Source organism: Rana temporaria, chromosome 12 (assembly GCF_905171775.1).
Source record: "Rana temporaria chromosome 12, aRanTem1.1, whole genome shotgun sequence".
In the NCBI taxonomy this organism is placed as follows: Eukaryota; Metazoa; Chordata; class Amphibia; order Anura; family Ranidae; genus Rana; species Rana temporaria.
The window spans coordinates 123586867-123612590 of NC_053500.1; the positions used below are offsets into that span (position 1 = coordinate 123586867).

The following is a 25724-nucleotide window of genomic DNA, read 5'->3' on the forward strand; positions in this document are numbered from 1 at the left end:
ACATGGTGATGTGCCAAATTTTGCGGTGATGAAAGAGCAGTTGGTTCCCAGCATCCGCCCGCCTGGAGCCGCGAGGCTCGCAGAACATAAGCTGGAAGGGGTGCGAGACCGGGCCCGGGGTTTTAGAACACACCATGGCCAGGTAGCGTCCCCTGTCGGAGTGATGAATGTAGTAGAAATGGGAGAGCTGGGATGCAACATAATAAAGAAAAAGGTCAGGAACCGAGGTGCCACCTTGACTGGAGGGGCACTTCAGCACCCGCCATGACAATTTATGCCGAGAGGGGCCCCAGATAAATGAGTTAAGGATGGACTCCATAGCTTTGAAAATACGAGGAGGGATGTATAGCGGGGCATGCCAGAAGGCATAGAGTAGCTTCGGGAGAAGGATCATCTTAACCAAGCCTATGCGGCCCATTACCCCAAGAGGGAGTCGGGACCATGTCTGCGTTTTGGATTTTAGGGTGTGGAAGAGTGGCTCAACATTAAGGCGTATATAGTCTGAGGGGGATCTGGTAACATGAACACCTAAATATTTGATAACGTCCGTGCGCACCAATGGGAGGGCCGCCTGGCTCGCGGTGGGGGGGCCTAGATCTAGAGGGAGGATATGTGACTTAGCCCAGTTAATCTGTAGACCTGAAAATTCCCCAAATTGAGTTATGACTTGAAGGGCCGTCTGTAGGGAGGGACCTGCATCCGACAGGTAGAGGAGCATGTCATCTGCATATAAGCTAAGAAGTTCAGTGACGCGACCGCAGCGCAGCCCGCTGATCCCAGGGTGGCTGCGTAGGGCTATGCTGAGGGGTTCGACGGCCAGAGCGTACAGCATGGGCGAGACAGGGCAGCCCTGACGTGTGCCACGGGACAAGGGGAAGGGGGGGGAGGTTCTGCCATTAACTCTAATACGCGCCGTGGGGGCATGATATAGCAGTTGAATCCATTTTATGTAGCGGGGGCCAAATCCAAACCTATCCAGGCATTCCCACAAGTACTTCCATTCAACCGAATCGAAGGCCTTGGCCGCATCGAGGCTAACCAGTACTCTGGAGCCCACTTCCGCATGTTGGGCCTGGAGGTTCATATACAGCCTACGGAGGTTAAAGGCCGTATTTTTGTTGGGCATGAACCCGGTCTGATCAGGGTGAATTAGGCTAGCGATGACTTTATTGAGACGTAAGGCAAGGATTTTAGCAAGAATCTTCACGTCCAATTGGAGGAGTGAGATGGGGCGGTAGGACTCAGGGAGCAGGGGGTCTTTGCCTGGCTTTGGTATGAGGACGATGTGGGCTTCACTCATGGAAGGGGGAAGCGCGCCCGCGTCAAAAACGTAGCTATATAGTGCGCAAAGCCTGGGAACAAGGGTATCTCGAAAGGATTTATAAAATTCTAGGGGTAGCCCGTCCGAGCCCGGGGTTTTAGAGGTGGGGAGGCTGGCAAGGGCCGTCTCGATACAAACCGTGGTAATGGGGGCCTCAAGCATAGTAACCTGGTCCGGAGATAATGTAGGGAAGGTAATACCCTGCAGGAGGGCAGTAAGGTCGTCCGCGGAGCGTTGCGCTGTAGAGGTGTAGAGCTTCGAATAAAAGGCCCTAAATTCCTCTGCTACCCGATCGGGGTCCGAAAGTAGGACCCCCGATTCCGCGCGGAGGGCCACAATCACTGGGGGTTTATGATCTAGGTGTGCCATATAAGCAAGGAGACGACCAGTTCGTTCCCCGTGCTCATATGTACGCTGCTTGCTGAAAAAAATACCCCGACGAGCCCTTTCGAGGTGCAGCTGATCCGTCAGCCTGGACTGTAGGCGCAATTGGGAGGCTGTAGTGTCTGACGGGTCAGCCCGAAAGGCTCGTTCAAGGGCCCTAAGCTGTGTCTCGGCCTGCTGGACCAACAGTCTGGAAGAGGCCTTATGCCTGTTGATACGACAGGAGAGAAACATGCGGACGTGAAGCTTAAAGGCTTCCCACACAGGACCCGCCGAGGCAGAGCCGTCGTTTGTATTAAAGAAGCGGTCCCATTCAGATCTTATGGACGCCAGGTCCGGTAGAACACTCAACCAAAATGGGTTGAGGCGCCATGTCTGGGATGTAGGGGGTGACGGAAGCCTCAGCTTGATCCAGTATGGGGAGTGGTCCGAAAGCGTCCTAGTGTCAAATCCTACCTCAATCAGATGGGGGAGGAGGGGGGGGGGTCAGTAGGACAAGGTCTATACGTGACATTACCGCGCGGGAAGGGGTAAAGCAGGAGAATCCCAACTGTGTAGGGTGCTTATGTCGCCAGGTGTCGACTAGGGCGAACTCAGCAAGGAACTTGCCAAACCTGGTAGTCTCAGGTACGGGGCCCGCAAGGGCATTCTGGCCCAGCCTGTCGAGGGACGGGGAGATAACCATATTGAAGTCGCCTGCCCATATGGCCGGCACTGACGGATAGGAGGTCATAAAGGCAATCCCCCGCTGAAGGACCTCGAATTGGAAAGGGGGAGGGACATAAAAAGCAAGGAGCAACATCTCGAGGCCTCCAATGGTGGCGTGTAGAAATAAATAACGACCCTGCGGATCAGATTGTAGCGTGTGCAGTTGGAACTGTTGCGATCTCGCCACAAGCACCGCCACTCCTCGAGAGTTAGAGGTGTGGGGGGCCTGGTAAACCCACCCAACCCAGGCCTTTTTAAGGCTCAGCTGTTTTTGACCTGCAAGGTGTGTCTCTACTAGCACGGAAACGTCAGCATGTTGGGATTTTAGATGGGACAGGACCGCCGAACGTTTAGCTCGGTCTCCTAGACCCCGGACGTTCCAAGTCACAATTTTTAGGAGCGCCATGGGCAAAAGTAAGGGTGTAAGGGGCGAATCCGCCCCCCCAATAGCAAAGGGGCGGTAACCAGTGCAGAGCACCCCGGGCGGCCCCGAGGACCGCACGAGATGACCAGGAAGCAGCAGGCGGGATCCGCTCCCCCCCCCGGGAACCAAAGGGGACCCGGAGTAGGAAGGAGCGGGGCCCGCCCAGCACATGAGAACCCATAGAGTCCCGTTAAGAACACAGCAATATGTACATTAAGGTTTGCATAGTACTCCGACATTACCATAACGAGAAAAGAAACAAAAGAAAAGAACCAATAAACAAAAATAACAGTACTGCGATAAGCGCTTAAAACATAACCTGCGGTGGCACTGGACCGACATAGCAGGCATAACACCCCACCACCCACCAAATGTCTGAGGGCAGGGGCCGGCCAGGGAAACTGTAGCTCAGCAATGGTTGCCAGGGGTGTTGGAGGTACCCCAAGTTCAGGGCAGCCAGCAGGGTCGGGGGGCGACCAAACTGAAAAGCTTGCACAGGTGTAAGAGGGAGGTATCAGTTCAGGTGAGATACCAGCATGGGTGAGCCGCTTGTGACTCATGTCAGAAGTGGGGATGATAGGGGGGAGCGGGGAGGAAGGAGAGAGGGCGGTGGACAGGATAAACAAGGGTGAAGAGGGAATGGGGAGCCCGAAGGCAGCACGGCCAACTCACGATCAGCAGGTTAAAGTTGTAATGGTTAAAGTTGTAGTGACGGCGGCATTCAGGAGTGTCCAGGCAGCATGTGGCGTCCAGGTAGCATATGGCGGAGAAGTGTAGTCGGTGGAAAAGCGCAATTAAATGATGGGTCAATTGCGGGGCGAACCAGCTCTCTCACGGCGCTCCAGCCAGGACAGGACAGCTCGAGGATCCTCAAAAAATTGAGCCTTGCCATCACACACAACACGGAGCCGTGCAGGGAAAAGCATTGCATATGGTAGGTGATGCATCCGGAGCTGTCGTTTTGCCTCTGTAAAGCGCGCCCTCCTCTTCTGGACCTCCGATGAGAAATCTGGGTATACAGCAACCGTTACGTTGCCTAGAGGGATGTTCCCTTTCTCCCGGGTAAGGCGGAGGACGGCATCGCGGTCGCGGTAGTTAAGAAGTTTCGCTATGAAGGTCCTCGGGGGTGCTCCCTCAGGAGGAGGTTTTGCGGCTAGTCGGTGAGCACGCTCCACGACGAATGTGGAGGAGAAGGCCTCCCTACCGAAAGTGCGGACAAGTAGGTTCTCCAGGTAAGTGGGGGGGTCCGTTCCCTCAGAGCGTTCTGGAAGCCCCACGAAGCGCAGATTACACCTGCGAAGGCGGTTCTCCATATCGTCCTGTTTGGAGAGCACCGCTTGGAGCTGATGTTGCAGGCCTTCCACAGTAACCTGGAGCGGGTGCAGGCCATCTTCCACGTGGTCAAGCCTGCGCTCCGTCTCCGAGACGCGGTCCCGCAGTTTGTGCATATCGTGTCGGATATGGGAAATGTCCACCTTGATCTCCTCAATCCTGGTCGTGAGGGACGTTTGGCAGGCTGCGATGGCCTCGAGAACCCGGGCGGTATCGCCAGAAGGACGGGCCTCACTTTCCACAGGTATGGCGGCGCCATCTTCCTCTCCCTGGTCTCGGTCTCCGTGGCGGCTCTTGTCCAGTTTAGCGAGGGCACCGGACTTCTTAGGGGGTGACATGGTGCAGTCGAATAGCAGAGGCATAGGAGGGTAAGCCAGAAGCCGATTTAAGGGATATTTCCCCCAGGATGGATATAGATAGGATCGGTCACAAGCGGAGCTCTCACCCAGCACGTCCTACTCCATGCAGCTCCAGACCACGCCCCCCAAAGGAGTGTATTCTTAACCACTTAAGGACCGCCGCCTGTAACTATACATCGGCAGAATGGCACGGCTGGGCAGATGGACGTACCGGCACGTCCTCTACATCTACCCAGCCGATCGGGTCCAAAGCTCCGGGACCCGATCGCCGCTGGGGTCCCGTGATCGGTCCCCGGAACTGAAGAGCGGGGAGAGCCGCGTGTAAACACGGCTTCCCGTGCTTCACTGTGGCGGCTGAATCGATCGTGTCATTCCTGTATATAAAGGGGTACGTTTTACCTGTTTTTCGGCGGTAACTAGTGTAGAGATACTGACTATTCTCAAATCACTTAGAGCTTCGTCGTCAGCGCTTGACCCCTGCATTGCGCAGCTGGTGAAGGACTCGGCTGTTACCTTGGCACCATTTATAGCAGACATTATTAATATGTCCTTCGCTATTGGAACAGTGCCAAGTATTTTGAAGCAGGCGGTTATAATCCCCTTGTTGAAGAAGGCTAACGTGCCACGGTCCGATCTAAGTAATAACCGACCTATTTCGACCTTGCCTTTCCTAGCTAAAATAATGGAGAGAGCTGTTGTGTGGCAACTTCAACCGCACTTGGAGTCCAATGATATTTTTGATGAATATCAGTCTGGATTCCGTCCTGGTAGAGGCACAGAGACCACCCTGATTAAAGTTAAGGATGACTGCCTATGGGCCATGGACAGCGATGAGGCTTCAGCATTAATATTGCTGGATCTGTCGGCTGCATTTGATACTGTAGATCATGCCAGACTTTTGGAAAGGCTGGTGTCTGTGGCCGGGTTTGAGGACATGGCATTGACATGGATGGCCTCATTCCTGCAGAATAGAACTCAGAGGGTAAGACTAGGGACATATTATTCATCTAATAGCTCCTTGTCCTGCGGGGTTCCTCAGGGTTCTGCGCTATCGCCGATATTATTTAATATCTACATAAGGCCACTACTATATATTATTCGGCGCCATAATCTTAGCTTTCATGTTTATGCAGATGATACGCAAATCTATTTTAGGCTACCTAAAAATGAGGAAGTTCAGGTAGATTTGGCATCCTGCCTGGAGGAAATACAGTCCTGGATGGGAGCCAATTATTTAAAACTTAATGGCTCCAAAACAGAATGTATTATTATCAGTAATCAGAGCAAAATCAGTGTGACTGATTTTCCGTCTTGGCCGGTTTCGTTTATGCCATCCCCGACCCGGGCTACCCAAGTTCGGAACTTGGGAATCATTGTGGATTCCAAATTGTCATTGAAGGCGCAGGTAAATCAGGTGGTAAGCGCATGTTACTACCAACTGAAACTCCTGCGCTCTACATTGCATTTCATTGACGAGGTGGATAAAGTCCAAGTGATCAATGCTTTTATTGGTAGTCGGCTGGACTATTGTAACGCGTTATACATGGGGTGTCCAAAAACCCTTCTGCATAAGCTTTAACTGATTCAAAATGCCGCAGCAAGGTTATTAACGGGTGTGGGTCGTCGGGACCATATTACACCTTCTCTGAAAGCCCTGCATTGGCTACCGGTGGCTGAGCGGGTCTTGTTCAAAGTGGGTTGTATCGTCCATAAAGCCATCCATAAGATAGGCCCAGGGTATCTGCAAGAAAAATTTACCTGTTACGTTCCCAACAGATCACTGAGATCTGCTGATCAGGCAAATCTGACTGTCCCTAAATTTAGAAGAACTAAATGTGGAGGGAGGACGTTGGATGCGCAGGGCTCAATATTCTGGAATTCTCTACCTCTATATATAAAACGTGAGAAGGATTTACTAAAATTCAGGAAATTTTTAAAAACGTTCCTATTTGTTCAAGTGTATGGCCCTAATTAGGGTAAGATATTAGTATTGGTATGGTATTTTAGCTTTTTTAAATGTTATTATGTATTTTATATTGTTATCTTATAGTATGAGAGATGTGTTCTGTATTTTTTCATATGTTGGTTCTATGAGCGCATCGAGGCCTGCTGGTAATGACTGCGCTCTCAATAAGCATTTTAAATAAATAAATAAATAAATAAATCCCCTTTATAGGGAGACACAATCGATGATGTCACTCCTACAGCCACACCCCCCTACAGTTGTAAACACACACTAGGTGTAACATAACCCCTTCAGCGCCCCCTGTGGTTAACTCCCAAACTGCAACTGTCATTTCCACAATAAACAATGCATTTTAAATGAATTTTTGCTGTGAAAATGACAATGGTCCCAAAAATGTGTCAAAATTGTCCGAAGTGTCCGCCATAATGTCGCAGTCACGAAAAAAAAACGCTGATCACCGCCATTAGTAGTAAAAAAAAAAAAATAATAAAAATGCAATAAAACTATCCCCTATTTTGTAAACGCTATAAATTTTGCGCAAACCAACCGATAAACGCTTATTGCGATTTTTTTTACCAAAAATATGTAGAAGAAGAATACGTATCGGCCTAAACTGAGGAAAAAAAATATGTTTTTTTATATATATTTTTGGGGGATATTTATTATAGCGAAAAGTAAAAAATATTGCATTTTTTTCAAAATTGTCGCTCTATTTTTGTTTATAGCGCAAGAAATAAAAACCGCAGAGGTGATCAAATACCACCAAAAGAAAGCTCTATTTGTGGGGAAAAAAAGGACGCCAATTTTGTTTGGGAGCCACGTCGCACGACCGCGCAATTGTCAGTTAAAGCGAATCGCAAAAAGGGGCCTGGTCCTTTACCTGCATTTTGGTCCGGGGCTTAAGTGGTTAAAAATGTACAATTTTATAATTTTGACAATTACGCTCATATAATGCACAAGTTGAACGCCAAATGCTGGCGTATATGCGCACACGGCGTATTCAGTAATGCGATACTTTGGGCAAAAATAAAATGCAGCTGTGGCTCCAGGATGCTGCATTTGCCTGCAATTCCACGATCCAATCTGTAGCGAATCTAAATACTGTGTAGACACAGATAAGCTGACAGCTCACTTGTCCTAATTATTTCTTCCTCATTCTTTGAAAATAATACGCCTTTGAAAAAAAAAAAAAAAAAAACACAAGCTATGTAGTGAGCGGATTTACAGCAAATCCCTAATAATTCATTACGGTTTTGCTGTGCAAGTGCTATTTGTTTACATCCCCTGCTGATTTCCTCCTACCTGCTGCTAGTCTTAGGGATGAAGATGGAAGGCAGCCTGTCAGGCCGAACATTATTCACAGCAATTAGCGCTCGCCGATAACTATCCTTCTATCACTTCCAGGGTGAGTGGGTGATCGCCGTGCAGAACATCCAATCTGACAGATAGCCGCCTTCCATCTTCATCCTCAAGACTATCAGCCAGTGTGGGGAGGTATCAAAGAGATGTGTACATCAATGATACAGCTGCCCCTTACAAAAAAAAAAGTTTCCAAGTAAATTAATGAAACTAATAAAATATCAGTTTCAATTCCCATTCATTTTTAAAGCAAATACTCTGAAAAGTATTTTCAGAGAGTGAAACAGCCATTGAGATCAGGCACACAGGGAGTATATTGCATTCAATGGGTTGACATAATCAGAGAGTGATTTGTGCAAAAATACTTATATTATGACACTCCTGTGCTACCCAATAAATACGCAATGTGATCAAACAAAATGTGCAGAACCATCTATGTGGAACACTCCCACACAGGGGAGGGCTGGGCCGGGGGGCAGGGTGGCAATTGCCTCCCAGGCCGTTCTAACTTATGTTCAAAATGGCCCGCAGTCGCTGCCCTCTACCATTTTCTTTCTTATTCTGCACTAGGAAGTCAGGCTGTTGCATTCCGGGAGTTTTAGTCCACGCTCCAGCTCCGGGTGGGTGAAAAAAAGAGCAGCGCAGTGGAAACTACGCAGGGCTGGGCGCTGGCTGCAACTTGACCCCAGGACCAGGAGCATTACCCCCCTAGGAGGCCGTGGCGTGCAAGGACCAGCTGAGCTGAGATCACTGAGGTGAGAGACTCTGACACCCCATCTCCCCCCATACAACCTGCCCCACTCATCAGGCTGCATTGATGGGCACTGGAGTTGGCTGCCCTGATGGGCACTGGTGAGGCTGCATTAAAAAAAAACAGGTGGGCCATGGATGATGAGCTCATTCGGCGGTTCAATGGGCCACTTGACTGGACTTGCCCCCCAGGCCTAAGGATGCCAGCCCTCCCCTGCTCCCACATACCCCTGTAAATCCATATGTGCAAGGATACTCACTGATTTTATAATAAGGTGAAATACAGTCTCAATAGACCTAGCTCAATCCCTCGAGGAAGTCAACTGACCGTGCCGACACACGTAGGGCGGAGCCGCGTGATGCGATTGACAACCAAGTAACGTAAATTGATATAGGTCTGTCCGTTAACCGTTTTATATCTTTACAAGTGAAATGCTAAGCAAATAAAAAGCATTTTATTTTTTTTTAAATATACTACAGCATGAGGGGCCCCCAAGTCTTTTAAAGAGGAACTGCAGTCTGCTCACATACCGTATATACTCGAGTATAAGCCGAGTTTTTCAGCACATTATTTTGTGCTGAAAATGCCCCCCTCGGCTTATACTCAAGTCAACTTTTTGCGCCTGATCTCCCGGACTTTGGGGACCCGTTACCGGCCGGCCATGGCACACATGTAGCCCCACTCTTCCTCTACAGGTGTGAATAGTTTGTTGTCCAGGGGACATACGGCCGGGGAGCACCAATTTTTGGAAAACCGGGCACCCCTTCCATAGACTCCCATGTTAAATGGTACTTTCTCAGGTGATTTTTGGGACCTGGTACCGGCCGGTCGTAGGTCCCCTGGACCCGGAACTTGGCACACATGTAGCCCCATTTCTCCTTTACAAGTGTGCAAAGTTTGTTGTCTGGGAGACCTACGACCAGGGAGGACCGATTTTTCAAAGCCGGGCACCCCTTCCATAGACTCCCATGTTAAACGTCAGTCTAGTCATGGACACAGTGAGGCATGCAGATGAACACCCTAGGCTTATACTCGAGTCAATAAGTTTTCCCAGTTTTTTTGTGGTAAAATTAGGTGCTTCGGCTTATATTCGGGTCGGCTTATACTCGAGTATATACGGCAATTTGTAATAAAAACATCTGTCATTCTGAAGCTTCCCTCCAACCACTTTGCATATTATTTTATATATACACACACTGGGATTCTGTATTTGCCAAATAGGCTGCAGAAATCTCCCTCCATCCATTGTAACTGTGGGCAGCTGAAGCTGCTGCCTGTTCACTTCCTGGGTTTACACAGACACACCTCCAACTCTACCGCTTTTATTGGCCCTCTTATGGCTCACCCCCTCTCCAAGAGACAGAGAGACAGAGATGTAAACCGACCATGGTGTCAGGGCTCAGCCATGATAAAACGTGGTCAGTTTAAAGAGGGGATGGCAGAATCAGCCAGGTATTTTAGCTTATTAGTAGTAAAAAAAAAAAAAATTATTAATAAAAATGCAATAAAACTATCCCCTATTTTGTAAACGCTATACATTTTGCGCAAACCAACCGATAAACGCTTATTGCGATTTTTTTACCAAAAATAGGTAGAAGAATACGTATCGGCCTAAACTGAGGAAAAAAAATGTTTTTTTTATATATTTTTGGGGGATATTTATTATAGAAAAAAAAGTAAAATATATTGATTTTTTTTCAAAACTGTCGCTCTATTTTTGTTTATAGCGCAAAAAATAAAAACCGCAGAGGTGATCAAATACCACCAAAAGAAAGCTCTATTTGTGGGGAAAAAAGGACGTCAATTTTGTTTGGGAGCCACTTCGCACGACCGCGCAATTGTTTGTTAAAGCGTCGCAGTGCCGAATCGCAAAACCTGGCCTGGGCCTTTAGCTGCATTTTGGTCTGGGGCTTAAGTGGTTAAATGTAACCATATTGCTACACTTAGAGGCTCCTCTCTTCTCTTTTATACCCAGTTGTGGCATGACACTACTCTTATATCAAGACATCGCTTGTATATCAAGGCAAAATGTATTTAAAAATGTTGCTCGTCTTGCAAAACGCTCTCAAACCAAGTTACTCTCAAACCAAGGTTTTACTGTATACGATATCAGGTTTTACAGTGTGTACAATAGGCTGTACTTCCCATATTCACTGGACTAGAGGAAATATTACAGGGCAGAGTGATCCTCGGCCTTCATGTCTGCAATTACTCATGCAGCAATATAACAGTTACACCCCTTATATAAACGTGAGCTAAAATGATGAGGCCAAAGATCACGTCAATAAAATTAAAACATGTACCGTATTTATCGGCGTATACCGCGCACTTGTTTGCCCTTAAAATCAAGGCAAAATCGTGGGTGCGCGATATACGGCGATACCCGCTTCCCGCGCCGTGTTTGAACCACTGCGCCGACATATACCGAGCGCAGTACACTCTGGCAGACTCGGCTCCTCTCGCGGTCACGTCCTGTGCGTCCTGTACATCCTTTAGGCGAGAGGAGCCGAACCTGCCCGAGTATACCCGAGTGTACTGCGCTCAGCATATGTCGGCGGAGTGCTTCAAACACAGTGCGGGGATCGGTTGTAGAACACAGCAGGGAGGACACCACGATGGCCGCAGAAGAACGCTGGCCCGGACAAGGCCGCCGATGGACGCCGGGCAAGACCCCGACGAGGGGCATCCAAACTAAGTATTTATTTTTTTCCAGGAATTTTTCTTCTAGGTTGGGGGTGTGCGCTTTACGCCGGGGCGCGTTATAGGAAGATAAATACGGTACTCATGTTTGAAAAAAACAAAACAAAAAAAAAAACAAAAAAACAAACACACAACACATTTGTTAATCATTAAATTTCTCCAATCAGCCGAGAACACTTATTACAACTGTGTTTTCCAACAAACTTACCGATTTAACACTCCATTGGAGATGAGAGCCTCCTTAGGGTGGAAATACTTGTAGTAAACATTTCTTACAACTGAATCTTTAATTAAAAGAAGAAAAAAAGCAAGAAAGAATATTTGTAGATCAAGTCAAGCAAAGCCTCAAACAAATGCTACACTTCCCACACAGACCCACAGGTAACATGTACGATCGATTGGTGGATAGATTATAGACCAACTCCAGGCCAGAAGTTCTTGGTTTGCTTTAGATCAAGTGAGGATAAACCTCTGCCAGATCTTTACTGCTGTCTGATTACCTAATAAAAGCAGAACATTACCCATAACATGATAGTGTTCTTTAGCAAGGAACATACATTCCACATTAATAAAAAAATGCAACCAAAATTTCCGTCTGCTGTAAATTGTCTCCAGCATTGCTCTGGTTTCTTCTAACTGGAGGCTTTCATTTTGCTGAAGCCCAGAGCCTCAGCTGTAAATCAGAAAACAGAACTAAACCCATTGGAGAGCACAGCTTGGCCCAGATTCTCGTAGAATCGCCTATCTTTAGGCGGGCGTAGCGCATCTGAGATACACTACGCCGCCGTAACTTAGAGCGGCATGTCCCGTATTCTCAAAGAACTTGCGTTTTAAGTTACGCCGGCGTAGTGTAACTGGGCCGGCGTAAGCCCGCCTAATTCAAATGTGGAAGTGGTGGGCGTGTTTTATGGAAATTAATCTTGACCCCACGTAATTCACGCTTTTTTCGAACGGCACATGCTCAGTATCACGTGAAATGTTTTAATTAAATTGCCCCCTTCAATGCCTAGTTGACGTGAACGTAACTTACGTCCAGCCCCATTCACAGACGACTTACGCAAACGACGTAAAACGAAAATAATTAACATTGGTACGCCTCATAGAGCAGGGGTAACTATACGCCGACAAAAGCCTTACGCAAATGACGTAAAAAAATGCGCCGGCCGCACGTACGTTTTGAGAATCGGCGTATCTAGCTCATTACCATATTCAACGTGTAAATCGACGGAAGCGCCACCTAGCGGCCAGCGTAAATATGCAACTTAGATACGACGGCGTAAGAGACTTACGCCGGTCGGATCTAATACAGATCTATGCGTAACTGATTCTAAGAATCAGGCGCATAGATACGACGCCTCAAACTCAGAGTTACGACGGCGTATCTGGAGATACGCCGGCGTAGTTAAAGCAACACAGTGCCGAATCGCAAAAAGGGGCAAGGTCCTTAACCTGCATAATGGTCCGGGTCTTAAGTGGTTAAAATTTTCCGGACAACGGTCTGTTAGATTTTTGGATCCGTCAGCCAGAAGTCCAAAGTACAAACACGCATGCTCAGAAGCAATGCTCACCATAAACACAACATTAGCAGAAGGTGCCCAAAGGGCTGAAAAACTACATAGTATGCAACTACATTTGTATTTGTTGGCCGTTTGTATGCAATAAAAGTTCCTGGCCAAGGCCCTTCGGACAAAAGTCAGAGGCTTTGTCTGCCGAAAATCTGATTGTGTGTACGAGGCTTACAGAGGGTGCATCAGACCCCTGCTGAGAGACCACTGCTTCCACACAGAAAGCAAGGGTCATTTGCTACAGCATGCTTGCAAGGAAAAGGAATTTTTAATCAGGCTGTAGTTGTCTTCTAAATAAAATGAACACCTTTAGCCAGATTCAGGTAGAGTTACGCCGGCGTATCAGTAGATACGCCGTCGTAACTCTGAATCTGCGCCGTCGTATATTTAAGTGTATTCTCAAATTGAGATACACTTAAATCTAGCTAAGATACGACCGCCGGCGCCGTTGTATCTAAGCCGCTAGGGGCGTGTACGCCGATTTATGCCTAGAATGCGTAAATCAGCGAGATACGCCTATTCACAAACGTACGCTTGCCCATCGCAGTAAAGATACGCTGTTTACGTAAGGCGTTTTCAGGCCTAAAGATATTCCACCAAAAAGATGTTAAGTATGGACGTCGGAACCGCGTCAAATTTTTTAATTTTTACGTTGTTTGCGTAAGTCGTCCGTGAATGGGGCTGGGCGTAATTTACGTTCACGTCGAAACCAATAAGTCTTTGCGGCGTAATTTGTAGCATGCGCACTGGGATACGTCCGCCGTTCGTTCAAAACGTCATTTACGTGGGGTCATGCTTTATTTACATAAAACACGCCCACCTCTTCACAATTTGAATTAGGCGCGCTTACGCCGGCACATTTACGCTACGCCGCCGTAACTTAGGACGCAAGTGCTTTGTGAATACAGCACTTGCCTCTCAAACTTACGGCGGCGTAGCGTATATGAGATACGCTACGCCTGCCTAACGTTAGGCATGTGTACCTGAATCCAGCTACTTCTGTTTTGATGCTCCTCCATTGTATTTAGTCGATGTAGCTGGTGTTTGGGTTTGCGCTTGCACATATCAGTCATCAAGTTTTAATCCACTTTGTAGTTTTGCTCTTAGCTTTGCTGTATCCTATTTACAGTATTCCTGCCACATGAATGTTAACAAGCAGCAAGAAGAGCGCTTACCTGTGTTTACCATGACGCCATACTCCTCCAATAGAAAGTTTACATTGGTGTCATACTTGGACTCTCCTCCCTCACCCAGCATCACTAGAATGCGACCTCCTTTCTCCATGTATTGTTTCAGTGCTTCAAACTGTAGGATGAGAGGTAACAGTAAGCACCAATAACTGACAATCAAGTGCTGTTGTCCAGCAAAGGAAAAATGTATGGGACATGAAAAACACACAGCGATCAGCCATAACTTTATGACCACTGACAGGTTAACTGAATAACATTGATTATCACTTTTCAATGGCATCTGAAAGGTGGGATATATTAGGCAGCGAGTAAACATGTACCCATGAAGTTAATGGGCTAGATTCAGATAGGTTAGCAGATCTTTAGATCCGATTTACATTACGCCGCCGCAATTTTTTGAGGCAAGTGCTTTATTCAGAAAACGCTTGCCTCTAAAGTTGCGGCGGCGTATCGTAAATCCCCCGGCGGAATTCAAATTCCGCGGCTAGGGGGCGTGTAGAATTTAAATCAGGCGTGTCCCCGCGCCGATCGAACAGCGCATGCGCCGTCCGCAAATGTTCCCAGCGTGCATTGCTCCAAATGACGTCGCAAGAACGTCATTGGTTTCGACGTTAACGTAAATTACGTCCGGCCGTATTCGCGAACGACTTACGCAAACGACGTAAAAAAATTCAAAACTCGGCGCAGGAACGACGGCCATACTTAACATGGGATACGCCACACTTACCCCTCCTATAGCAGGGGTAACTTTCCGCCGGAAAAAGCCGAACGCAAACGACGTAAAAAAAAAAGCGCCGGGCGGTCGTTCATTTCTGAATGGGCGTAAATGCTCATTTGCATATTCGACGCGTAAAAGATACGGAAGCGCCACCTAACGGCCGGCCTGGAATTGCAGCCTAAGATACGACGGTGTAAGTCACTTACACCTGTCGGATCTTAGGCATATCTATGCGTAACTGATTCTATGAATCAGTCGCATAGATACAACCGGCCGGCCTTATAGATACGACGGCGTATCAGGAGATACGCCGTCGTATCTTTTTTCTGAATCCGGCCCCCCGTGTTGAAAGCAGAAAAAAAAAATGGATTGCAGTTTGTGGTGTATGGGGGGAGTGTGTAGCTGCAGACTGGTCAGGTTGCCCATGCCGATCCGTATTCACCAACTTAAAAGCACCTACAATGGGCATGTGAGCATCAAAACTGCACCACAGAGCAATGGAAGGTGGCCTGGTCTGACCAATCACATCTTTTTTTTTTTTTTTTTGTGCGCGCGCGCATCACCTGACGTAGAGACGGCACCAAGATGCATTATGGGGAAAAAGGTAAGCTGGCGGAGTAGGTGTGATGCTTTGGGCAATGTTCTGCTGAAAATCCTTGGGTCCTGCCATTCATGTGGATATTACTTTATTAAAAAAAAAAAAAAACACAAACAAACAAACAGAACAAAAGGAAACAAAACGACTCATACTTACCTCCGCTGTGCAGCTGGAGTGGACCCGATCCTCCTCTTCTGGGGTCCCGCAGCAGTGCTCCTGGCTCCTCCTCTTGAGTGCCCCGCTGGAGAATCGCTCTCCTTTGTGGACACCCATGCGGGCACGCTCCCATGTCCTGCCTCTATACACACACAGAGAAAGCAGGCGCCACCCCCAGGGTCATTAGATTTGCTTGACAGCAGTGGGAGCCAATGGCTGCGCTGCTATCAATCCATCCAATGAGGACCCGAGACACCAGCTTATGCTGGTGTGCTAGTCCCCGGCATTAAATAGAGGGGGTACAGGTAAGTTAAAAACGGGGGCTCTGGGGGCAAAGTCACCTCAATGCATGAGGGTGTACAACCCCTTTAACACGTACCGCCTACCTATACATTGTTGCTGATCAAGTACACCCCTTCATAGAAATGGCATTCCCTGATTCCAACTTTGGGGATGTCCAGATCTCAATCCAATAAAGCATTTGTGGGATGTGCTGGAAAAAAATGTCCAATCCATGGAGTCTCTACTTCCCAACTTACAAGACTTTATCTGCTACGGACAGCTTGGGGCCAGACATCACAGCAAGAATGCACACGGGTTATTTTTTGATGCGTTCTTGGACCACATGACAGTAAAATTGTGGCAAAATCACCTGACACGAGTAAATGCATCTCGGCCCTCATTAATGTTAGGCACATTTAGCGTTAATTCATTTCAGGCAGCTTTAACCACTTCCATACCGGGCACTTACGCACCTTCCTGCCCAAGCCAATTTTCAGCTTTCAGCACTGTCGCACTTTGAATGGCAATTGCGCGGTCGTGCTACACTGTACCCAAACAAAATTGGCGTCCTTTTTCCCCCACAAATAGAGCTTTCTTTTGGTGGCATTTGATCACCTCTGCGATTTTTTTTTTTTTGCGCAACAACTTAAAAAAGACTGAAAATTTTGAAAAAAAATTACGTTTTTATTTTTTTCGGTTAATTTTTTTGTAAATAAGTAAGATTTCTCTTTCAATTACGGCCACTGATATGGCGGCACTGATGAGATGACACTGATGGACATCGATGAGGTAGTACTGACGGGCACAGATGAGGTGGCACTGATTGGCGGCGCTGGTATGTGGCACTGATGGGCACATAGGCGGCACTGATGGGCACACATAGGCGGCACAGATGGGCACACATAGGCGGCACAGATGGGCACACATAGGCGGCACAGATGGGCACACATAGGCGGCACTGATGGGCACACATAGGCGGCACAGATGGGCACACATGGGCGGCACAGATGGGTACTCATGGGTGGCACTGATGGATAATTATGGGTGGCACTGATAGGTGGGCATGGATGGGCACTGTGGGGGTGGCACTGATGGACACTGTGGGGCGGCACTGATTTACACATGTTGCCAGTCAGTGCCCATTTGTGGGCACTGATTGGCATCTTTTTTATTGCTTTTTTTTCCCAGACTTTTTTATTTTTTCTCCGTGAGAGACTCTTTACCGAGATCGGTGTTGCGGGGTGTCAGACTGACACCCTGCAACAACGATCGCCGCGATGCGCGCCGCGGCTGAGAATCCTGAGGACGTCATATGACGTCCAGTCAGGATTCTACAACCACTTTGCCGACGTCAATTTGTCATTGGCGGGCGGCAAGTGCTTAACAAGCATCAAGTGTTTTTTTCCTGCCAAATCACCACCGATAGGAGGAAACGTGCCTAGGAGAGCCAATGCATCCAGTGTGCAAGAGGCCTTATGATTGTGAAAATAAAAGTGGCAGGATATAAAAAAACAAAAAACACATCCATACTTATGTAGGTGATTGCAGCATCTGTTCTCTGCTGCCTACAAGACAGAAAACCGAGCGATCAAAGACCCCTCATCGCTCAGTTCTCGGTATTCAGTCAGCGACTCTCTGCTCCTCATGAGCTCACTGGATCACCAAGCTGTGCAGGGAATGGGAGCAGCTGGCTCAGGCTCTCAGCGGTTTGCTGCGAGGCTAAGCCAGCTGATGCTCAGGCATCTGGGTGGATCCCGACATTAAAGTCAGGATCCCCCCAGAGTCTAGGACAGTTCTGTGATGTCAGCCGACAGCAGACTTTAGACTGCTGTTGGCTGAATACGGGTCACAGAAATGGAGAACAAAGTTCTCTAATGCGATATACAAGAGAAGTAGAGCCAGAAGAGCTTAGACACAGGATTCCGCCATTAATACACTTACCCCAATTAGAAATCTCCAATGGAAGCAGAAACTCAAACTCCTAAACTAGGCAGAGATTTTCTCCTGTTCAGTTTTACTGCAAATACTGTCTCATCACATAATTAGGACGTGGCAGGGGTTTATAAAAAGTGGACAAATTCATTTTTTTCAGTTAAAGGGGTTGTAAATGTATTTTTTTTTTCCTAAATAGCTTCCTTTACCTTAGTGCAGTCCTCCTTCACTTACCTCATCCTTCCATTTTGCTTTTAAATGTCCTTATTTCTTCTGAGAAATCCTCACTTCCTGTTCTTCTGTCTGTAACTACACACAGTAATGTGGGGCTTTCTCCCTGGTGTGGAGTGTCGTGCTCGCCCCCTCCCTTGGGCTACAGGAGAGTCAGGACCATCTCTACGTTGCAGATAGAGAAAGGAGCTGTGTGTTAGTGGGCGTCTTGACTCTCCTGTAGTCCAAGGGAGGGGGCAAGCACGACACTCCACACCAGGGAGAAAGCCTTGCATTACTGTGTGGAGTTACAGACAGAAGAAAAGGAAGTGAGGATTTCTCAGAAGAAATAAGGACATTTAAAAGCAAAATGGAAGGATGAGGTAAGTGAAGGAGGACTGCACTAAGGTAAAGGAAGCTATTTAGGGGGGGGAATTGTACCTTTACAACCCCTTTAAGTACTGAGATGACAGGTTCCCTTTAAAAACAAACAGGGAAGCCCCTCAATAGGGAGTTGCCCCTTTAGTGGACTCACCTCGGCGGCTGTGAACTTCTCCCTGGGACCTGCAGTAATCCAGAGCTTCACCCCCATCATCTTCTCTGCAGTAATGTCATCTTTCAAACTGGAGCAAATAAAGAGAAGGCAGAAATTACAAGAGCTGCTCTACTCTGATGGTTAAGAAGCCGTAATTACTTCTCAAAGTCTCAACCCTCCTTCTGAAACATGACTGACCTATGCCTGAATGCTGAGGCAGCTGAATATATCCCCATTCATTCTCATTACATGAAATAGGACACCTTTCTGTGCCACCTAAAATGCCAGGTATTGCTTACCAAACCAGATGAATCTTCAGGGTAGAATTTATATTTATTTTATTGATATTGGTCCATTGAATATTTATAGCTAGATTCAGGTACAATGGTGCAAACTTTGCGGCGGCGTAGCTTAGCGTGTTTAGGCTACGCCGCCGTAAGTCAGCTAGGCAAGTACATGATTCACAATGTACTTGCCTGCTATCTTACGGCGGCGTAAGCTAAAGCGGGCGGGCGTAAGGGCGCCTAATTTAAATGTGTTTGAGGGGGGCGTGTTTTATGTCAATGAGGCTTGACCTCACGTTTTTTAAGTTTTTTCTTACTGCGCATGCGCCGGGCGCCTACATTTCCCAGTGTGCATTGCGGTTAAGTACGCCGCACGGGCCTATTGATTTTGACGTGGACGTAAATCCCGATTCACGGACGACTTACGCAAACGACGTAAAAAATTCGAATTTCGACGTGGGAACAGCGGCCATACTTGACATTACTATTCCAATAGGGCCTAGCTCTAACTTTGCGCGGCCTATCTCTTACGTAAACGGCGTAAAAGTACTGCGTCAGCCGGGCGTACGTTCGTGAATCGGCGTATCTCCTCATTTACATATTCTACGCCGACCGCAATGGAAGCGCCACCTAGCGGCCATCCAAAATATTGCAATCTAAGATAGGACGGCGCAAGCCGTCGTATCTTAGATATGTTTAAGCGTATCTCTGTTTGAGAATACACTTAAACATAAGTCGGCGTAGATTGTGAGTTAGGTCGGCTTATCTACTGATAAGCTGGCCTAACTCTTACTGAATATACCTATTAGACTTCGCCCCCCAATCTTCTGCTTAGGCGGAGGTTGGTATGAGATTGCATAATCCCATCCTGCTAAGATGTCGCCAAGATGCTCCCAACCAATACAAACCCCCTTGCATGCACTCTTTTTCCACTGTCACGGTAACACTTGTTTTTTATTCAACACAGCAGGGCTGAACGAGAAAAAATAAAAAAAACTGACAGCTCAGGAGGAGCCGTTGTACCAACTATCTGATGTTAGTACAGCGATTACCCCTGCTGACAGGGGGCCGCCCCCCACCATAACACCATAGCCATAGGCCGAGAGTGTTGATCAGGAGCCGATTGGCAGACCTTTTTTTGGTCATGCCTGCAACAGAAGCTGGCTGGCTGCAGTACACACAGGCTGGTTTCTATTGAATCGGTCGAACCAGCATTCAGCCTATGGGATTGATTAGTTATACTGCGGCAGGCTGGCTCCCCTGTCCGTGCCGTCGTAGCTGTACGTCAGCTCTTTAACCACTTAAGCCCCGGATCCTTTAGGCCAGGTTTTGCGATTCGGCGCTGCGTCGCTTTAACTGACAATTGCGCGGTCGTGCGACGTGGCTCCCAAACAAAATTGACGTCCTTTTTTCCCCACAAATAGAGCTTTCTTTAGGTGGTATTTGATCACCTCTGCGGTTTTTATTTTTTGCGCTATAAACAAAAATAGAGCGACAATTTAGAAAAAAATGCAATATTTTTTACTTTTTGCTATAATAAATATCCCCCAAAAACATATATAAGTTTTTTTTCTCAGTTTAGGCCGATACGTATTCTTCTACCTATTTTTGGTAAAAAAAAAAAAAAATCGCAATAAGCGTTTATCGATTGGTTTGCGCAAAATTTATAGCGTTTACAAAATAGGGGATATTTTTATTAATTATTTTTTTTACTACTAATGGCGGCGATCAGAATTTTTTTTCGTGACTGCGACATTATGGCGGACACTTCGGACAATTTTGACACATTTTTGGGACCACTAAGGTAAAGGAAGCTATTTTAGGGGAAAAAAAAAAAAACATACCTTTACAACCCATTTAATCTGGGCATACCTGTAGGTAAGTGGTCAGAGAGGGTTTACAACCACTTTAAAGTGCTGAATAGTAAAAAAAATGGTTGGGTCATGAAGGGGGTAAAATGTTCCGGAGGTCAAGTGGTTAGCAGACAAACAGAAGTAAAAAAGTAAAAGTATTATGGAAATTAGTCTTCAAACCAGAACTCCCCCCGAAACAAATCTGAAATGCTTTTTTTTTTTTGGAAAAACTTCCCAACAATATTTCTGCACAGCTCCGCCCTTTTCATGTATTGCAGTCACTTGTAATGCCGACCAGAACAAAGCGATTACCTTTGTATTTTCCAGGTACTTCTCAGTCTTTTCTGGAAAGATTTGAAGCCTCCAGCCTCATTCTTTGACACATTGAATAAAATGGTGTTTCTATTTTCAGGATCAGATGGAACCTGGAAGAACAAAACATACAGAGGAATAGAAACAGGAAAAAGAATAGAATAGAAACAGGAAAAAGACAAAAAAGAAAATAACAAGCATTTGGTCCGCTGAGAATCAACGCAGGTAGGGCTCTTTCACACGGGAGGCCCATTCAGGTCCTCCTGCCAGTTTTTTAGGCGGACCTGAACGGGCGCTCCGTGCTCCTCTATGGAGCCGCGGATGTCAGCGGTGACATGCCCGCTGACATCCGACCCGCTCCGATCCGCCAAAGTGTGACGGAGGAAAAACCTACTTTTCCATCCGTCTGGCGGATCGGGTGAACACGGACAGACGGTCCGTGTTCATCCGATCCCCCCATAGGGGAGAGCGGAGAAAAGACAGGGCGGTCCCTGCACAGTGTGCGGGGACCGCCCTGTCATCCGCCGGCTCAGCGGGGATATACGGAGCGATCCCCGCTGAGCAAGCGGAGGTGCACAGGGCGGATCATTACTGATCCGCCCCGTGTGAAAGGGGCCGTAGTGTGGCGGTCAGCTCATACATCAGTGCGCATGCGTGTACCTTACATGATCCTCGCTGTATAACTGCGTACAGCCGCATCTTCAATGCGCGGCATTACACTGCGGCATCGGTCGTGGGAGCGCCATTCACACGGGTTCTGCGTGCTGTACAGACAGGGCCGCCATCAGGGGGGGTACAGGCAGTAAGTGGCCTGGATGGCAACCCTTTTTTTTTTATTATTAAAAAGAGCCCAGAGGTCCCCAAAAATAAAAAATACATTTATAATTTTTTTCCTTTTTATTAAAGGGCCTAGAGGTCCCCAGGGCCCCGGATGGCTCTACCCCATATATTTTTTTGGAGGCAACCCCCCCCCCCCCCCAATTCTTGGGTGGCACCCCCCGCTTCTCCAATTTACGCCCCCGCTTCTCACTTAGCGGCAGCACCTCCCGCTTCTAAATTTGGGGTGGCCAAACTTTTATCAAAGAGGGTCAGAGTTGATGAAGTGAACATGCGTGAGGGCCGACCATTTTGCCTGACATTCTGCGAACCATTAAAATTAAATGCAAATTAACCGCTTGCCGACCGCCGCACAAACTTTTACGTCGACAGAATGGCACGGCTGGGCAAATGGATGGAGAGATTATATATATATATATATATATATATATATATATATATATATATATATATATATATATATATATATATATATATATACATATACATACACACACATACACACACACCCCTTTAATTTGTCCCCGTGTGGGCACGCTCGTGACCCTGTTGCGAGCTCTGTGACTGTGCCTGCGGGACCTGCGGACTCGATGTCCACCGGTGTCCCGCGAGCGGGTTACAGAGCTGAAAAACAGGGAGATTTCAGTGTAAACACAACATCTCCCCGTTCTTACTAGTGACATGTTACTGATCGCCTGTTCCCTGTCATCGGGAACAGCGATCAGTGATGTGTCACTCATAGCCACGCCCCCCTAACAGTTACAATCACTCCCTAGGACACACTTAACCCCTTCAGCGTCCCCCACAGTTTAACCCCTTCACTGCCAGTGTCATTTTTACAGTGGTCACTTTACTCCAATGGCCTCCACAGTCACCAGATCTCAATCCAATAGATTACCTTTAGGATGTGTTGGAATGGGAGATTCGCATCACGGATGTGCAAATCTGCAGCAACTGCGTGATGCTCTCATGTCACTATGGACCAAAATCTCTGAGGAATGTTTCCAACACCTTGTTGAATGTATGCCAGGAAGAATTAAGGTCGTTCTGAAGGCAAAGGGAGGGGTCCAACCTGGCACTAGCAAGGTGTACCTAATAAAGTGGCCGGTGAGTGTATATTGAACGTTATGTGTGACCCTTGGGGATGCATTTGAGGCTCTATCTCTAAAGTTGACAACCACCGACCTAACCTCTCAGCGGTCATAAGTAGAGATGAACCAGTGGCGCCCCCTCTGGCTCTCGCACTGCCACTGAATAACAGATTCATGCATTGCATAAATCTATGTTATTGTTGCCGGCCGCTGCCGCCGACTATTCAGAAGGCCGGACGGTGAGCGCCGACTACCAGAATAATGGCAGCTGGTTGGCTGTGCGGAAGTGCCTATCAGAGCCAACGGCTCTCCGAGTACAGCCCTCGGCTCCCGGAAGCTTATCCTCGGGACGTACGGGAGGTGCGTTCCTTGGATAAGACTGACAGCCGTCTCAGCCAATCAGGTTCACCGATTCTGGTTATCGGTAACCTGATTGGCTGAAGTATCATCGAGGGCGGGAGAAGACATCGAGGGACGTGGAAGGAGAAAGGTAAGTGCCGGGGGGGGGTATTTTACAGGGCACAGCGGCGATTATGGGCACAGAGGCGAAAAAAGGGCACAGTGGCGGAAAAAGGGCACAGTGGTGATGATGGCATGGCACAGTGGCTGCGTTTGATGGCATGGCACAGTGGTGACAATTGATGCCGCAGTGGCTGTGTTTGATGGCATGGCACAGTGACTGCATTTGATGGCATGGCACAGTGGTGACAATTGATGCCGCAGTGGCTGCGTTTGATGGCATGGTACAGTGGCTGCGTTTGATGGCATGGCACAGTGGTGACAATTGATGCCACAGTGGCTGCATTTGATGGCATGGAACAGTGGTGACAATTGATGCCACAGTGGCTGCGTTTGATGGCATGGCACAGTGACTGCATTTGATGGCATGGCACAGTGGTGACAGGTTAGGATGAAGGAAAAAAGCTGGGACAGCCGCACTCCAAAAAAACTCCTCCTTTAATTAAAAATCACAAAATACATGCCACAGCAAAAAACAGCATAACAAAAGAAAAGCTGACGTTTCGCACTATGCCTTAGTGCTATGAAGAAGCACTAAGGCATAGTGCGAAACGTCAGCTTTTCTTTTGTTGTGCTGTTTTTTGCTGTGGCATGTATTTTGTGATTTTTAATTAAAGGAGGAGTTTTTTTGGCGTGCGGCTGTCCCAGCTTTTTTCCTTCATCCTAACCTGCATTTTGATTGCACTGCCTGCACCCTTGGCTTGGACCACAGGAATCAGATTACCTGGTTCTCTTTGAGCGGTTACCCACTCTCGCACAGTGGTGACAATTGATGCCGCAGTGGCTGCGTTTGATGGCATGGCACAGTGACTGCATTTGATGGCATGGCACAGTGGTGACAATTGATGGCACAGTGGCTGCATTTGATGGGCACAGTGAGGCTGCAATTTTTTTGTTTGAGCCCCCCCAAAAATGTTGAGCACCAGCCGCCACTGAGATGAACTCAGGCGTGTTCGGAAACCCCCACGTGCCCGATCCCGCCAGGAAGCCGACGCGGCACGCGTCTAATCACAGGCACTGAGACATTTCCCGATCTGTACAGCTGCGGACCAGGAAATGTCTCACTACCTGCGATTAGATGCGTGCCGCGTCGGCTTCCTGGCGGGATCGGCCACGTGGGGTTTGGAACATGCTGGAGCCCATCTCTGGTCATAACGTTATAGCTGATGGTAGAACTAGGAGATTGTACAATCAGATTGTATATAGTGTATGGCCACTTCAGGCTGATGTCACACAGGGGAGATCTAGACGCAAACTGTCAGAAATCGCTAAGAGATGTCGTGGCGGTCTCTATGGCATTGTGTGGCACCTCACTCAGTAGACATTAGTGGGGGGCGTCCAGCAGTGTGAAGGCGTAATTCTAGAGAGCGGCGTCTCTCTACCTCTCTCGTGTGACATTAGTGCTGGCGAAGTATGGTGACACCAGCCTGACACCACAGATCCCCATACAGATCCTGAAGGCAAATGCTCCATGCTCAGGACATTGAATAAAGTGTCACTCTGGTTGCCATGGCAGCTGCCCCCTGCTCTCCTCTCTATACACCACACACAGCCTGTCCCTTATAAATGTCCCCAAACAAATGTCATTTTATCACAGCAAACCGGTTCCCTCCGGCTATGGTGTGCTGTGGCCCCCAACATAAAGACCGGGGTCCTATAGTCAGCCCCCAGCCGTGTTTACCTGTTTGCTGACCCCCATCTTCCTCCCGGAGCTGTCCCGTTGCATTATGGGCCGCTGGTAACCAGGAGCCGCTCCTGCTTGGTAACCAAGTGCGGTCACGTGGTGTGGTTCCCGCCGTTCAACACCCGGTGTGTGGGCCCGGTTTCCCTCCGGGCTTAGCGGGGGACTGGGTGCTGGTGGAGCGACCTATCTTCCTCCCTCAGGTGGGCTCGTACGGCGAAGCCCCCCCTCGGTCAGTGTCCGCTCACGGCAGCCATCTTGGTGGAGGCAGTTCAGAAAATCCCAGCATTCCATTCTCCTACAGGAGTGACAACCCGTCTCCTAGCAACCGCTGCCAACACAATGCTGGCATAATCCTCATCCTACAATGTGGGGGTTTTCAAGCAGCGGTTGGTTGTTAAAGCATTGGTATGGGTGAAAATGATCTCCACAAAGAGATTAGAATTTTTTTTTTTCCAAACATAAAGTGATCCTGCTGACTGAATCAATTAAAATGGTAAATAAAACCGTCAATTTAACGGTTTTCGAAAGCAAGGCATTCCACGGAATGATAACACATTCACAGTTGCTTGTGCCCAGGAATTATGGGGCCCCTTACACAGCTTCAGGCATGAGAACCGGGGTGTGGAGTGCTGCCGCCTGAAATTGAGAAGTGGG

The 25724-nt window shown here is 47.9% G+C and overlaps 1 protein-coding gene across 1 annotated transcript in view; it reads right to left on the reverse strand.

Annotated features, from left to right (window-relative positions):
• IFT52 (intraflagellar transport 52) overlaps nt 1–25348 on the reverse strand; it is a 43793-nt gene extending 18445 nt beyond the window's left edge. The window contains exons 1-5 of the mRNA XM_040330482.1: nt 25068–25348; nt 20940–21052; nt 18491–18578; nt 14045–14174; nt 11513–11588 (exon numbers count right to left, since the gene is read on the reverse strand). Of these exons, the coding sequence (XP_040186416.1) occupies nt 11513–11588; nt 14045–14174; nt 18491–18578; nt 20940–21052; nt 25068–25112 (452 nt within the window). The 5' untranslated portion in view covers nt 25113–25348. The remainder of the gene's footprint in view (nt 1–11512; nt 11589–14044; nt 14175–18490; nt 18579–20939; nt 21053–25067) is intronic.
• Nucleotides 25349–25724: the final 376 nt, after the last annotated feature.